General features: G+C 33.3%; 1 protein-coding gene across 1 annotated transcript in view; it reads left to right on the top strand.

The window, feature by feature from the left end:
- Window positions 1–15,469, top strand: part of LOC125056051 (transcription factor SOX-21-like) — a 48,711-nt gene that overhangs the window by 17,807 nt on the left and 15,435 nt on the right. The window contains exons 3-4 of the mRNA XM_047658913.1: window positions 3,798–3,992; window positions 15,051–15,193. Of these exons, the coding sequence (XP_047514869.1) occupies window positions 3,798–3,992; window positions 15,051–15,193 (338 nt within the window). The remainder of the gene's footprint in view (window positions 1–3,797; window positions 3,993–15,050; window positions 15,194–15,469) is intronic.

Here is a 15,469-nt window from a genome sequence, read left to right as displayed (position 1 = left end):
TATAAAGCTAAAACAATATCTCTTCGGAGCATTCTTTCCATAAATTGTACTTGTTTTAAGTTGTTTATTGTTCAGAGCTTATGAGAGAACATAATAACATGTTGAAGAATAAAATTGTTGTATATACTTTATTAATTGTGATTGTGTTACATAACCTAACGCTCAATGGACACGAGAATTGAGTGTATACAATTCTGGGACCATTTTTACAATTTAGATTAATATAATATACTCGAATGTTTCGTCAGGGTGACGGATCGCCGCGATATCTTTTGTTTATATTTGTGTTTTTAATGTTATATATAGTTTTAAGACTTGGAATACCTAAAGGGTTTACAAATTTCGTCATAGTCGTAGAATAGTGAACTTTACAAGGCAGCCATTTCAAAATAATATAATGATGTTAGTTTTTGTCGTAACTATTTTAATTCATAATCTGTTATTATGAAAATTGCCATACAAGCGAACAAAAGGGTTTGTTTTAAAATAAAATAAAAGTAATAACATTAAATTACACAGTTTTCTAGGAAAATCACATGCTTCTATGAGCGTCTATTAAATCCGTCACTTTACCGACTGATTAATTTGAAATTTAAAACACCTGGATTTTTTTTATGTAGCCGTAAATATTTAGTCAATGGAGTATTCAATTCTGATAAAAAGGGGATTTTGGATTTTTTTCAAATCCCACATTGTTCTACGATCATGACGATTTGAGAGAATGGAAAATTTAGACTTAGATTTGAGACCTACCTATACAAAACGCTTATACAAGTAATATTTATTTATGTTATTGATTACATTAGATCATAAGATCTAATGTAATCAATGATGGTAATGCAATATAGTCCAAACCTTCTGACCTCAAAACGCCTTAGTAGAACAATAGTAGGTACCCAAATATCGAAAAGCCAAAAGATACTATTAAAATTTAATAAAATCGTGACCCAAATAGCATCTTGGCATTTCAATTTTCCGGACGAAAGGGTGGGCTCCTTCGGCTTTGTGAGCGCGCCCCCCTCCCCCCATTGTCGCGCAGGCTTTCAGAGTAATGAAGAGCATTTTCGTCCGATTTCGAGTACAATGCACGTTTTAATACAAGGCAGAGAGGAAACTCTTTGTCGCTCGCGCGTTACATACGACTCTTGTGAGCTTTGTCTATCGTTTTTGTTCAACGATTGTTCCACAAAGCTGTGTAGAGCATTGTGTATTAACAATTTTGTTAATTGGAACATGTTGGGATGATTTTTGAAGTTAACCCTGTCAACGCCATTGATAAATTGGTATTGCAACACCGATTCAGTGTTGCTCGCTACTTGGCCAATTTCATTTTGTATTTTAGTATATCTATTTATGTACAATGTTAAGAAAAGATTTGGGGCCGATAGCTTTTGCGGCATAATAAATTATACATGATATTTATAGTAAATGTTACAAAAAATTAAAAGTAAAAATAACAAAAATTACACTTCCAATTTTTTATTTTACTTAAGAAAAAAGTTACTAATATAATATAACTAATATAGTATAAAAGTATAATACATAGGCCCTTAATATTGATTTTTTTTAAATTATTATGAGCTACTATATAAAATGTATCAAGTAGTAACATTTTTCTGTCTATATTCAGTATTTTTCAACAATATTTAGTAAATTGGTGAAAAATTGCATACAAACGTATTAGTACCTTATACGTTTCACTTTGTTCTCTTCAAGTACCTAAGTGTTTCATAGTAGGAGCCGCGTGCGATCATTATTCAATGTTGCCATTGTTCTCACTAGCTACAGGAAATAATTACTGTATGTCGTGTTGGCAACACTGAAGACACGTGCGCGATTGTTAATTAAAATCGTATCAATGGTTTAATTTGTTGGCATTTTTATGATTATTTAATTATTTTATTTGAAATACGAGGTAATTTTTTATATTAAGAAAATCGTAGGAGTTGCACACGGTAAGGTTCGCGAATGCATTGCCGGCCTTTTAAGAATTGGTACGCTCTTTTCTTGAAGGACTCTAAGTCAAATTGATTCCAAAATACTTCAGTTAAAAAACGCTCAGTTGTGGAACGACGGACGTCGAGATGGAATTTCGTATTCTGCCTCGACGTCCGATGATGAAACGAGTATTGAAAAAAGAGGTTTTTTTTTTAATGAAAAACTCGACTACAGCATTCAAGACATGCCAACAATGCAGGCTATATAAATTTTACCACGACAAGTAATAGATGTTACAGATAAACAGACAATTGTTGCATTTCGTAAACGTCGTACAAATTAGCAACTTAACACCACTAAAAACAATGAGTAATTTATTCGAGAAAACGTATTTATTATGCAAATGCATGCATTAATAGCATCCAATGTCATTAAGATTCTGTATTTACATTACAATTGTAAGAGTCTTTGTTGTGAGACACAAAAGACGGGGAAAAATTTCTTAGTCGCAAACCGAGTATTGTCATGAAAGAATATTAGTTAGAAAATGCTTTTTACGAGATAAATAGACATTTCTCAACTTTGTATAAGACTTTTATTTCAATTAATTGCTATCAAAGCATTTTAAAACTTTAAAACGTATCTACAGACTCACAAAACGTATCTATTAAAATCGTTATACTTAGTTATCGTTATCGTCCTTAATAGCTTGTGAACCAGTAAACCGGTTTCGCCACAGATCGTTGTAACAAAAATTTTTGAATTCCTTGCGAACGCAAAAGGTAGAACATAATTTAAATTGAAAATCGTTGTATATAAAATTAAATAAAATACATGAAAACTTTCGATCATACAGGAAATAAGCAAGGTATACGGACTCGATTTTGACATAACAGTAGCAAAATACGATTCTTATCGAAACGCGTCGACAAAAGACGAAATACCCTCCCAAGTATCAGCAATAATGAGGAACCGGGAAAAACTTCTGTAGCGGAATGAAAAGCGCAAATTCGTCATTAGGCGTCGCTTTCCGCCATTGTTGTCGCCGTCTCGCTTACACTTGCGTGCGGTCGCGTGGGACGGAACAAGAGAGCGGATGGTCCTTCGACGGGATTGTTCCTTTCTATGTCGGCGACATTGTTTTCGCTTTATACCCGCCTGAATCAGAATTGTCTTGTCTGTTTCAATGGCCGGTCCCCTCCACGGTATCAATACAGCCTCCTATAAATGGGGGGACACAAAGGGTTGGTTCTCTTGAATCGAGTTGGGAGACAGGTCGTTCGATTATTGTATCGATTCAAAGGCATTGTTGCTGCAATGGAGAATGGTTAGCGCAAATTACTTTTCTCATTTTGTCGTTGTTATAGTTTGAAATGAGAATTTATACTGCCTTTTGTTTGACTCGATGGATTAGTTTAATACTTGTTGCTGTATGATATAAAGAATAGTATGTTGAATCAATGTAACATATAGATTTGCTTTGTCTGTTATCATATAGTAACTTGAACCATGTGTTGTTTTTCAGGCTTACAGCTATTTCATAAACATTATTTTCTCTAACAACATATTTAAATTAAAATGAATTATCATAGACATTTTCCACCTTAACAAAGATTGAGGAAATATTTTGGTAATCGGGAAGATTTCGACTTTATTTTGCAGTTGTATATTGCCTAGTGTTTTCTTTTATAATATGTATATGTGTAGCTGATTACCTACCTATAAACAAATAAATAAACTTTAAAACGTATATAATAGCAAATGTATTACATAATTTGGACTCAACGTATCGAATGATTTGAATCAAATTATTAGTTGTAATATAAATTAAATGAATTAATTAATATTTTATATCCTAGGAGCGGAATGGAAGTTACTCACAGAGGACGAGAAAAGACCGTTTATAGATGAGGCAAAGAGGCTAAGAGCGATTCACATGAAAGAACACCCTGACTACAAATACAGACCACGTAGAAAACCCAAGACTTTAAGAAAGGAGGGCTACCCATACTCGATACCATACCCCAGTGTGCCTATGGATGCGCTTAGAGCTGGTGAGTTGTATTACTTGTCTGTTCTAGAAATTATTTAATGTATTTATTTCGTATTCCTACAGCTTACATAAATTATAGAGAACAAAAAACAAATTTACTAAACATAAAGCCAAAGATGGAATAACATATACAAAAAGTAAGTAATATCTAATTTGGCTGTGTTGTGTGATGGTGTGATAGTGAGAGTATGTACGTGTATATTCTTCATTCTCCTTGTAAGCATATTCCGCGATAGCTTAAACAAGTCAAGGCTTGTATTAAAATAACAAAGTCAAGTATTAAAAGAAAATTTTATAAAATCCTTGCATTGGCCCGAGTGCTTTCATGTGAAGTATAAAATTGATATTAAAACATTCACAACTTAACGCTTAAAATAACTACAACATTTTTAAACTCTATTTTAAACTAACCGTTGATGAGACTAAAAAACTTGAGGATTTTATAGTTGGTATAAATATACATTGACAGTAACAGCGGCCATCTTTGTTTAGAACGGTAATTTGGCGGTAATCGTCCGATCGACTGTCATTACGCGTTGTAAACCCACAGCTAATATTAGCGAATGACTAAAGATAATAGAGTATCGAGACAACAATGTAGGTTTTATTGCGGTACGTACATTGTTGCCGAATAAGTTATTTAATTTTCATAGCGTTTATAAGCCCGGTATGAAATTGTATGTAGTTAGATATACTTGGTCTTGCCAGTATCTAAATTTTCCTTAATAATGCAACTTAAGGGTTACATTTAAAACTAGAATATTAATACAAAATAGACAAATATATTTTTCATTATACATACATACACTTCATATTATAATTCTTTAAATAATTTGTTCTGTTACACACTTAAAATATTCTATAATCTGCATACAAGTGCCATTCGGCTGCAATTCATGATTCGCAGACCGTCTTACTCAATAAATGTCATCGATTTTTGTCCAGCCATACTATTGGGATTGCATAATCTGACGGAGCTCCGTTTAACATAAATATATTACTTGCGTAAGCTACTGGCAAACCTACATTTTTAGCTACAATTTTATAAAGTAAGGAAATAAACTGTTGAACTATGAAAGTGATTTTTATAAATTTTTCACACTAGAAGATTATTAGTAGGTAATGATAATTAAACTGACGTATTTTTTCGTGATTTAAATTGACGTCAAGGTAGAATACAAAATACCATCCGCATCACCTTGACGACCGTCGTTCCACAACTAAGCGTTTCTTCAGGCAATTTTTGCCGCGCACCACCACTATGTGAAACCAGTTGCCCATTGAAGTATTTCCGAACCAATCCGACATAGGATCCTTCAAGAAAGAGCGTACCAATTCTTAAAAGGCCAGCAGCGCGCTTCCGAGCCTTCTGGCTCTGTGTTAGTGTCCTGGTTAGCGGTATCACTTAACATCAGGTGAGCCTCCTGCCCGTTTCTCCTGATACAATTTTTTTTTAAGATGTATTGAAAATATTATTCGTGAAAAGTGCACTTAAATGTTTTGTTAAAAGATCTAGGCAATACCTGTTACTTAGATGCATCAAGATAGGTACTCATATTGCAAGAATAATAAATTCGTCGTCATATCTTTCTTAGTAAACAGCACAAACAGGCGAAGCTCCATATACATATACAAAGCGACTTTGATCAGTCATATAGTCTATGGACAATAGACGCATTTGAAAATGGAAAACATAAAATCCTAATGGAATTGTACAATAATCGATAGTTCACACACACAATGAAAATAGTGCACACAAAAGATCCCAAATATGAAAAGCGTTTGAAAATGGAACGCATAGTTTAAACCGTCTTGGCTGCTTTTGACAGTTGACAGTTTTCACTGTCAAAGGTGACAATGGGGTTTAGGGGTGCGTCAAACTTAGGGGTTATTACATGCGATTGTGGCTATTGAAGGATGTAAAGGGTATATGTTATTGAATTTTTCGCTTCGGACTCTGTTATTATGTTAATGGTGCTTTATAACACTTTTTACTCACGAAAAAATATGGCTTCTTTAGTCGATTTATTTAGTACTAATATATTATAACGATCACTGAACAATTCATTGTGAACTGTATTTTACTATAGCTTGTGTGTCTCTTAAACAATAGACAGTGGCAGATGTACCAGCAGGCTGAGTAGCCTGGTGCCTAGGGCGGCAGATTTTTGGCGCAAATTTGGGAAGCGAAATAATGGATTTTGGATGTTTTACAGATATAAGTCTGCAACAAATTTTGCCAAAACTTTACCCTCTCACTTGTAAATTTGTAATAGCAAACTTCCATATTCTAGAGTAGACTGAGAGGAGGCTGCGAACTGGACGGTTTGCGTATCAAAAATCCAACCCATTAACATTATATTACGTGCAATTTCAACGAAATTGTTGGATTGTAAAAATAATCTTGGACATGACAATTGTAGAGGCAATATATAAAATAGGCTATACCTTGAATATTGTAAAATCACCACTGACAATAGATGCGTAAATCAAATTTAGTATGTAAAGAAACAGCAATTAAAATCGTCAGGACTTTTGGTTGAAGCGTCAGTTAAACAAGCATCTCTTGGACAGGCGTACCCTTCAATAGGCCACATCTCACTTACATCAGGTGGAATTCTTCTCAAGTCTGTCAAAAAAAACTAAAGTGTACGATATAATGTTGGGGTTTTTTAAATTATTATTATTATTATTAACTAAGCTTCAAAAACAGAACATTAAAAAATCTATGTCCAATCTTTTGTGTATTTTCTCATATAAATGAGATTTATAATAGTGATTAGTCAAAGTGCGGTTCTGCGGTGGGCGTTGCCGACACGTGTGTCGACGCCCTTAGCTAAGGGTCGCGACACACTAAAGTAGCTTTCAAGTTAATTGCATGCCTGGGGTGGTTTATTGAGATTACGTAATGGGTTTATGTAAATTGCTGGTAGATGTCATCGGTACAATATAGTCGTCAATACAAAATATTTTAATTACTAAATACTCAAAATGTTTATCAATCCAATTGATCTATTCTTGGTTAAACATTAACTAAAAAGTTAATTATTATAACGTCTCATATTCGCTTTTAAATAAAAGGTTAATTCTTCTTAAATGCGTGAACATCTGGAAGCGTTTGAGATCTGAGCTGGTTCGACGTATGCTTAAAATATCATGGACAGACCGCATACGAAATACAACCGTGCTGGACAGTATGCAGAAGAACAAAGAAGTGCTTATGACGGATAAGAAAAGAGAACTTGAATACTTCGAACACGTCTTACGTAATACAAAAATTACGCAGTGGCTGGTAGAATGAGACAATGGTTTGGTCAAAGCACCAGCTTTGTCAAGAAAGTCATTCTTCAGAAGCGCAGCATCCAACATTATAGTAGCCATAATGATCACCAACCTTCGAAACGAGATGACACTATAAGACGAAGAATTCTTATATGCTGCGTGTTCTACGTATATAATAATGGGGTATGGAGGAGACAATTTTATGACTCTTTTATTCATCAAAGGATATTAGCAGCCTTTCGTGTCTAATATTTTTGGATGTAATAAAGCTTGTCTGACTTTCAGTATAGGAACAAATATTGATTGCGCAAGAAGTATCTACTGGTATTGCACAGCTGTGTCTAAGAATTGTCTACTTGACAACTGCTAATTAGAACTAAATAAGTTCTGAATACAGTTCTTTGATCGTCATCAAAGTTAAAAATAATCAATACATTCTTTATGTAAATCAGTTAAAAGCTCAGTTAAGAGTAATGACACACGACGCCACGTGTCACTAGGGTGGAAACACACTTGGCCTCTTGGGGTGATTTGACCGAAATTAATATGTTTTCGCCACTAATTTGCGTAACGGCACTTGTAAACAAAATGGCGCTGTGGTTATTTTAACTCTCAGTTAAAAAGGTTTTAATTATTCGTTTATTTAAAATTCTACTTTTCTCAAAACAGTATTTAGTTACTGTCATTTAAGACTTAGGAAATAGCCTTCTTCATCGGTCTACCAAAACTTATTAGAAAGAGAATCACACTTTTAAGAAACTGCGGTACAGAGATAGTTCAGAGGAGTTGTTCAGTCTAATACCAGCAGCTGAGTTACATTATCGGACGTCTAGGCAGAATGCAAAATACCATCCGCATCACCTCGACGTCCGTCGTTCCACAACTGAGTGTTTTTAAGGCAGTTTATGCTGCGCACCACCCTTATGTGGAACCAGCTGCCCACTGAAGTATTTCTGAACCAATTCAACTAGGGTCCTTCAAGGAAAGAGCGTACCAATTCTTAAAATTCCGGCAGCGCGCTTAACATCAGGTAAGCGTCATGCCCGTTTGCCGTCTATTACATAAAAAGAAAAGATTGAACCATGGATGAAGGCTATTTACTACTGTAGGTACTATACTAATATTTTTTGTAATACATTGTCTCTTCAATGTGACATCATGGAACATTATGATCTAGCCTAACTTAAGAATAATAAGTAATTTAAGTCTTATTTACTAATTATGATATTTAACATAGAAATGTCCAATAACACTTCTTACAGTCTCTATTACTAAAACATAGTAAGCCACTCTGTTCTTGTGTTCAATATTTTCACTGACCACGAAATTCACCGCCGTTTTAAGGCGATGAAATACCAATATGAATAAAAAAAGCTTTGCAAATACTCGTAATATACTCTTAAGCCAAACCATATAAATTAGAAAAACTTTATTGATTTTTTAATAACAAACATTAATATTATATATTGCGACATATATTCTCATTTTTATGCTAATTATATCATTAATAAACGTTGCTTACACAACACAAAGGCTTGAAGTATGTTTCATTATGTTTGACCGTCCCAAATATTTGATGAATTCCTTTAGTTTCATTAGAAAAAAAATGATCAATTAAAATATAATTTTTAATTGAAAATTTTTTTTTGACAATTCATAACAATCTTAAATTTTTTTCTACTACTGAGTATTGTTATAATAATCAATGGTACTACCACCTTTTAACCGTGATCCCAGATTGCATCTCTTTATTTAATTATTTATTTTATTAAGATAGCCATAGCTTTTAAAAAAATATGAAACCAAATGTATAGTAATAATAGCATTGAACTATACCTTCCCTAGTAAAATTACTTAGGTATACTTATAAATATAGGTGTGTCTGTGCGTGTTTGTGTGTGTGTGAGAGATTTTGTTTATAATTTTTGCCTGTGCTTGACACACGCTGTCGACTTTTTGGGTCTAAGGCAAGCCGGTTTCCTCACGATGTTTTCCTTCACCGTTCGAGCGAATGTTAAATGCGCACATAGAAAGAAAGTCCATTGGTGCACAGCCGGGGATCGAACCTACGACCTCAAGGATGAGAGTCGCACGCTGAAGCCAATAGGCCAACACTGCTCTTTACTTTGCCCACTTAGGCTTAATCAAGACAAAATTTATGTATTTCATGATTATAGTTATTTAGTTTCATTAAACTTACGATCTTAGATTCGCAGATAACAACATAAATGTTTCCTATATATATGTTAGTATATATAATATATAGGCATGATAGCGCATTTTCCACGCTTCTAAATATCAATAAATCAAATAGATAATTTTTACATTACAAATTGGTAAAAATAAATCCTTTGTGATATTATTTGGGTATATACACATCGACTGTACTATGTGTTTTGCTATATTTGTATATGCACAGGTGTTATTAGAACGAAATAGACGTTTAGTTTGTATTGTTACACCTACGCAAATGATAGCCTCATTGTTCGGTTGACAATGCTAATTTAATAAAGTAAATGGCCATTTAATTCATCGTGTTACAATAAAAAGATAATAAATTTCATATTGAATTTCCTTCGTTTGTAAAATTTGTTGACAAATTTGTAAATAACTAAATGTTCGCAAACATTATGGGTAAAAATGTTTTGACATTTGGGAGTCATACTTAGAGCTGAATCTTAAACAACGGACTAGATTCAATTATGTTTTCTGTTGCCGTACACTTACGCTTGTATTCTCGTACAAGTATCAGACTAAAACTCTGTCAAATATGTTTACTATGACATTTTTGACAGCGCTCAAGACAAGTATGACTTGAGACAATTTATAATACGGGTCTTGGGCGTTTAACGCTTTTTCTCAACACAACGAAGCGCAAACAATACCTAGCATTGTAAAAATAAAGTTTTTTTCGGTATATACATTTCGCTATGAAATGGCTTTGTTTTTCACAAATTAAGTTATGAAAATCCGTGCCAAGCTACTGTTTTGATAAAATCAAACCTCAATTTTCGCAATCTAAAACTAGATTAACGTAATTCTTTCCGTGACAAAATTAAAACGTAAAAATGTTTTTTCTTCGTAAAAATTGCTGTATCATTAGCATAATGTCGGTAGAACGGAAGTGACCAATAGTATGCGTTACCGGATGCCCCACCCCGCGGCAAACTGCTGCCGGTCACGTGACGTCATTTATATGACAGATGACATCGTGCCGGCGTATAGATAGGACGTGCCGTTGTTTACGGAAATGAAATGCACTTTTAGTTTATGGGCTATTACATAACACTTTCGCTTACAATATAATATTAACAACAAGCTTAAAATGTCCTATAACAAAATAATCTGAAACTGTTTCAAATTAACAAGTATTTGTCAGTTCAAAAAAAGTTTTGAGCGATAAAAATCATCTAGATAACTAAAATCTTGATTAAGCATAAATCTTTACCCAAATCTTAGTAAAGGATACCGCTCTTTAGTAGCCTCTAAGTAGTTAGGGTAAACTATGATAGCGTGATTTGCAGAAGCATAGCTAATCTATCACTTTAAGCACGGTTTGTTAGTTTCGTCAGACGGGGTGCTTGTGTGAAATGGCTGAAATTTCGCACCGTCATTTTGTTGAGATGTTTTAGGCGTGGATAATCGAAATGGATTACGCAAAAGCTGGACGGTTACGGTATCCTAATATAGGTTTTTTACGATTACTTTATCATCAACGATAGCACGTTCTCTATGAATGCCTCCACAGAATGCGCAAGATATTCGCAATTATTGCATGTGCCTCGTACGAACACGAATTATCTGGGTAATTCGCCAATGTTTCGGGTTTTAGCTATGGCACAAATTATGAAGATGTTTATATTTACAATCTTACCAAAGAGGATGCAAGGAAATAATTTAAGAGGCGAAAAGACTTTGACTTTATTTCGCAGTTGTAACAATTTAGATTTTTATTTAAAATATTAAATTTTATTTCAGCTTCTTATTTGTCAATTAATGTACTTATGTTTTCTGTTTCATATATATGAAAATATTTTCTTTATGAAAGTAATCTGTTTTTGGTTTGTATATTGTCTAAGTGTTTTCTTTTAAAATATGGATATGTGCTAGCTGTAATAATTTTTGAAACCTCGCTAAAGAGTTATGAAACAATTTGTAATTGTATAAAACAAAATTATTATTTTCAATATTGTTTCCTCATTTCAAAGTAAAGTTCTTTTAATCTCAACGAAATCTTACACAAATGGTTGTCTCGTACTTGACCCTTTTATATCAAAGGGAAAGGGTAATTGGAGAAACCGTACAATATAAGGATACTTACTAAAAATATTCTAGCGTTATTTGACTTTGTGTAATTTCTTAATTATAGCCAATAATAGCAGAGAAAAACTTCGGTCACGTTTTTTTATGGGACACGAGGCAAACAATGTGGTTATTGAATTATAATAAAAGTTTGCCATGAACACTTACGGGTTTGTCGCCAGTCTTTAAGGTTATTCTTAAAGGCTTTTTACGAGTAATTATGAGTATTCGAAAAAATAGGAATGTTATAAAAAGACAATTATATAAATTATAGTAAACCCGCTACTCTACTTAAGTTAAGATTCAGAGGCTAAGCACGTATTTGACATTCAAGAGTCTTACTTAGCGCCCTCGACTCTATGGATACAGTCATTACATTAGATTTAAATCATTAATAAGTATTAAATCTAGTAAGTATACATCTAACTATGTATCCCGTGGGGTTCAAGTGCACAGGCGATCATTAAAGATTTAAGTTAGCGCTTAGTAGATAGTACCGGTGACCCCAGAGCTGGTGCTTTCCTGGCTCAACGAATAAGTATCGCAGCGAGGAAATGCTGCCAGCGTTAAAGGTACACTGCCACAGGGACCGAACTTTTTAATTTTCTATTTATACATTTTTAATTATTTTATTACTACTTTGTAGGTTAAGATAGTTGTAAATACTTTATGCTTGATGATTATTATAAATAAACTCGAACTTTAGTATGTATATATAACTAGTGGACCCCACAGACGTTGTCCTGCATGATATTTAAAGCGATTAGGATATTAAGCAAAGTATGAAAGTACCGACTGCAGTGCCATCTGCCGGGCTGATTTGTGAATCTAAACCATTCCCAGATCCCCTTGAACACACACAAAAAAATTCATCAAAATCGGTCCAGTCGTTTAGGAGGAGTTCAGTCACATACACACGCACACAAGAAATATATATATTAAGATATGTCTTAAATAAGTTCATCATAGATTTATTATTGCGCCTTTCACTGTTTACTGATGTTTTAATTGCTTAGCTTTGTTCCATTAGTTTTGTCTAAGTAATTTTATGTCTTATGTAGTTTTGCGTTGTGTTTGCAAACTTATATCTTAGATCATTACGTGTGCCTTTTTTACAAAGCAAATTTCCATTTGAACCTCACAAATCACCATAGCATAAAAAACACCTGACGGCTCAGAAAATGACCACTTTTCCGTGAAATTTAACACATTGAAGCCGGAAGCCCGGTGGAAATCCTTCGCGACCTTTTCCGAATCGATAAACGCGAACTATATTTACGTATTAACATATAGTAGGAAGCTGGTCATTATTGTACCTGAATGCGGCCGGCGAAAATGGACCCATTGTGTCCAAGTTGGGGGCCGAAATTGTTAGTGAGGGTGTATCGAATCTTGTGGGGTTTGCGTACTTTTTTGTTGGTAGTAATTGAAAATCTAATAGGTTTTACGGCAAGATTTTCTACGTATAAATTTGTAGTATTTATTTTTAAACCTAGTAAAGAATACTTCGAATACAAACATTTCTTGCTGTAAGCAAAGCAGGGGAACTAGCCACTTTAATATGGGTTCATTTAAGCAGCGGTTAAATAGGCATCTCATGTTCCAGGTGCATGGTAGACCATGTTAAATGCAACTTAACATTCCTTAATGGCACCATGTTATAATCAGATTTAATTTAATTAAAAATGTGCAATGCAATTTAATTTAATGCGGCACCTTAAGTTAAAGTATCTCACAAAGCACCAGATGGGATTGTTGCTAATCGTCTGTCCAGTTCTATGTAAAAAAAGAAAAAAAAAACATAATCGTAAAATGGTTGCAAAATTGTACTTTAAATACATGCAATCACCTCATAACTCATAATTCGATTTGACATCTGAATACGAAAATAAATCAAATATATTATTGACATCGGTTAATTAAATAAATTCAAATTCTAAATTAATAATACTCTTCGAGTTCGAGGAGATTTTCATCGTTATTCACGCCAATACCAGATGAAGACAGAATGGCGGATGACAACGAATTTAATTATAAAATATAATAAAAACGTCCCTTTTTATCGAGACCACAGCATTTTCCGCTTTATCCAGCTTATTTACGGACTATATTAGCGTTTGAGAATTATATTCAAGAGGGTGTAATATTTTAAAATTTTGGGAAGAGCGATAATGCGTAGTGGGACATTGATGTGTCATAGATGACAAGGCTTCATTTTCGAAGGTTTTTTATCAAAAACTCTGAATTGCTCTTAGACTACGTAAGTGATTTATTCGATTCTGTACTGTATTTATTTGATTTATTCTATACTGTATATATGATATAGCTAATGATTGGATTCTATCATTATTTCATTGTAATTTTTTAGGTACTTTAATATTTACAAAATATTCATCACGCATCAAAGTATAAAATAATATCTACTATTAATAAATTATTACATTTTTGCTCGGATATATTAATTTGTTTGTTTCATAAGCGAGCAAGACGGCCTAGTTGCAAGCAAAATGCTTAAAATCACATAAATTAATTGAAATATTTTATTTTATTATACTTTTATTTTTAAGTAATCGCATTACTAAATAGCGTATAGTTGTATAAAATTGGAAATGTAATCATTTTATTATTTTTACTTTTTAATTTTTTATTGTCATGTCATGCTAACATATATACTGTAGATATAACATAATAAATGATGTGTTGGACTTTCATACAATACTTAAGTCGTAACAATATTGTTTAATCCAAACAATATCCTCCCATAACAAGTTAATTAAACCCTTCTCTACACTATCAAACCCTGAACTGTGTTTAATAAACACCCAAGGAACTGGCCGTTAATCGCACTCGAGGGTCCAGTTCACAATGAAATAATTAATTGGTGCTCAAATCTGAGGTCTCGCCTTACTATTGTGGCACTGAATGCCTCTGTCCATAAGCTGTCTTGGCAAACAACACGGTGAATGGACTTCGGAATGGATTGCATTTTGAATAAGATTTAAACTGGAATTGTTTTGAGAAATTATCCTGGTTTAATTGTGTAGCGATTGATTTGATTTCATTGAATTAGTGCACACATTTCAGCATGTTTGATTGATTTCCTTACAGACATTTAGGTATCTTATAGTTAACACACATCCATATTATATAAGAATACACTTAAGCAATTTACAAAGCCAAAACATATTATATTGATAAACCAAATTTATGAAACAAAAAACATAAGAACATTAATAGACAAAAAAAGGAAACTGAAATTAAACAAACGACAATTAATAATTACTAAATTGTTACTGCTAAATAAAGTCACATTTCTTCCTGCTTTTATATGTTGGTTTTGGGTTCAAGACATGATTCCTATATTTTACATAATTATAAGGAAATATTCATAAGTGCAGTTATATATGTTTATAGTAGAGTTTTCTTCCATAAGATTATAAAAAATATATTACAAATAAGTCTTTTTTTGCAATAGGTATGGCAAGTGGAGGTATGAGCCAAGCGATGTCAGGGTACTACGGGGCGGCATATGGTCCTCTGGGAGCCAGCATGGCGGCGGCAGCAGCTGCAGCCGCGCAGCAAAATGCCATATCAGCAGCACTCCAACCCAATACACAGGTAATTTCCTTGTTTTTTAATTATATAATAGAACAAACAAAATATTAAAACACAATTTCATCTTATGCGTAGGCCATTGTTTTATTTAATTTATGGCTAATCATAGCTAATAGAGTGACCCCCACGATATTTAAGTGAATTTAATTGTCTTTGGCACCTATTATTTTCGAGATTAAAATGAGATAGATAAACTGCAGGGCTTATATTCTTATAAAACCAATGTTTATAACTTGAGGAATTTATTCAATATATCGTTTATTAAAACCTAAACATTAC

This window comes from Pieris napi, chromosome 14 (genome assembly GCF_905475465.1).
Source record: "Pieris napi chromosome 14, ilPieNapi1.2, whole genome shotgun sequence".
In the NCBI taxonomy this organism is placed as follows: domain Eukaryota; kingdom Metazoa; phylum Arthropoda; class Insecta; order Lepidoptera; family Pieridae; genus Pieris; species Pieris napi.
The sequence above is the reverse complement of the archived record's forward strand: the minus strand, read 5'-3'. Positions and strand labels throughout refer to the sequence as shown.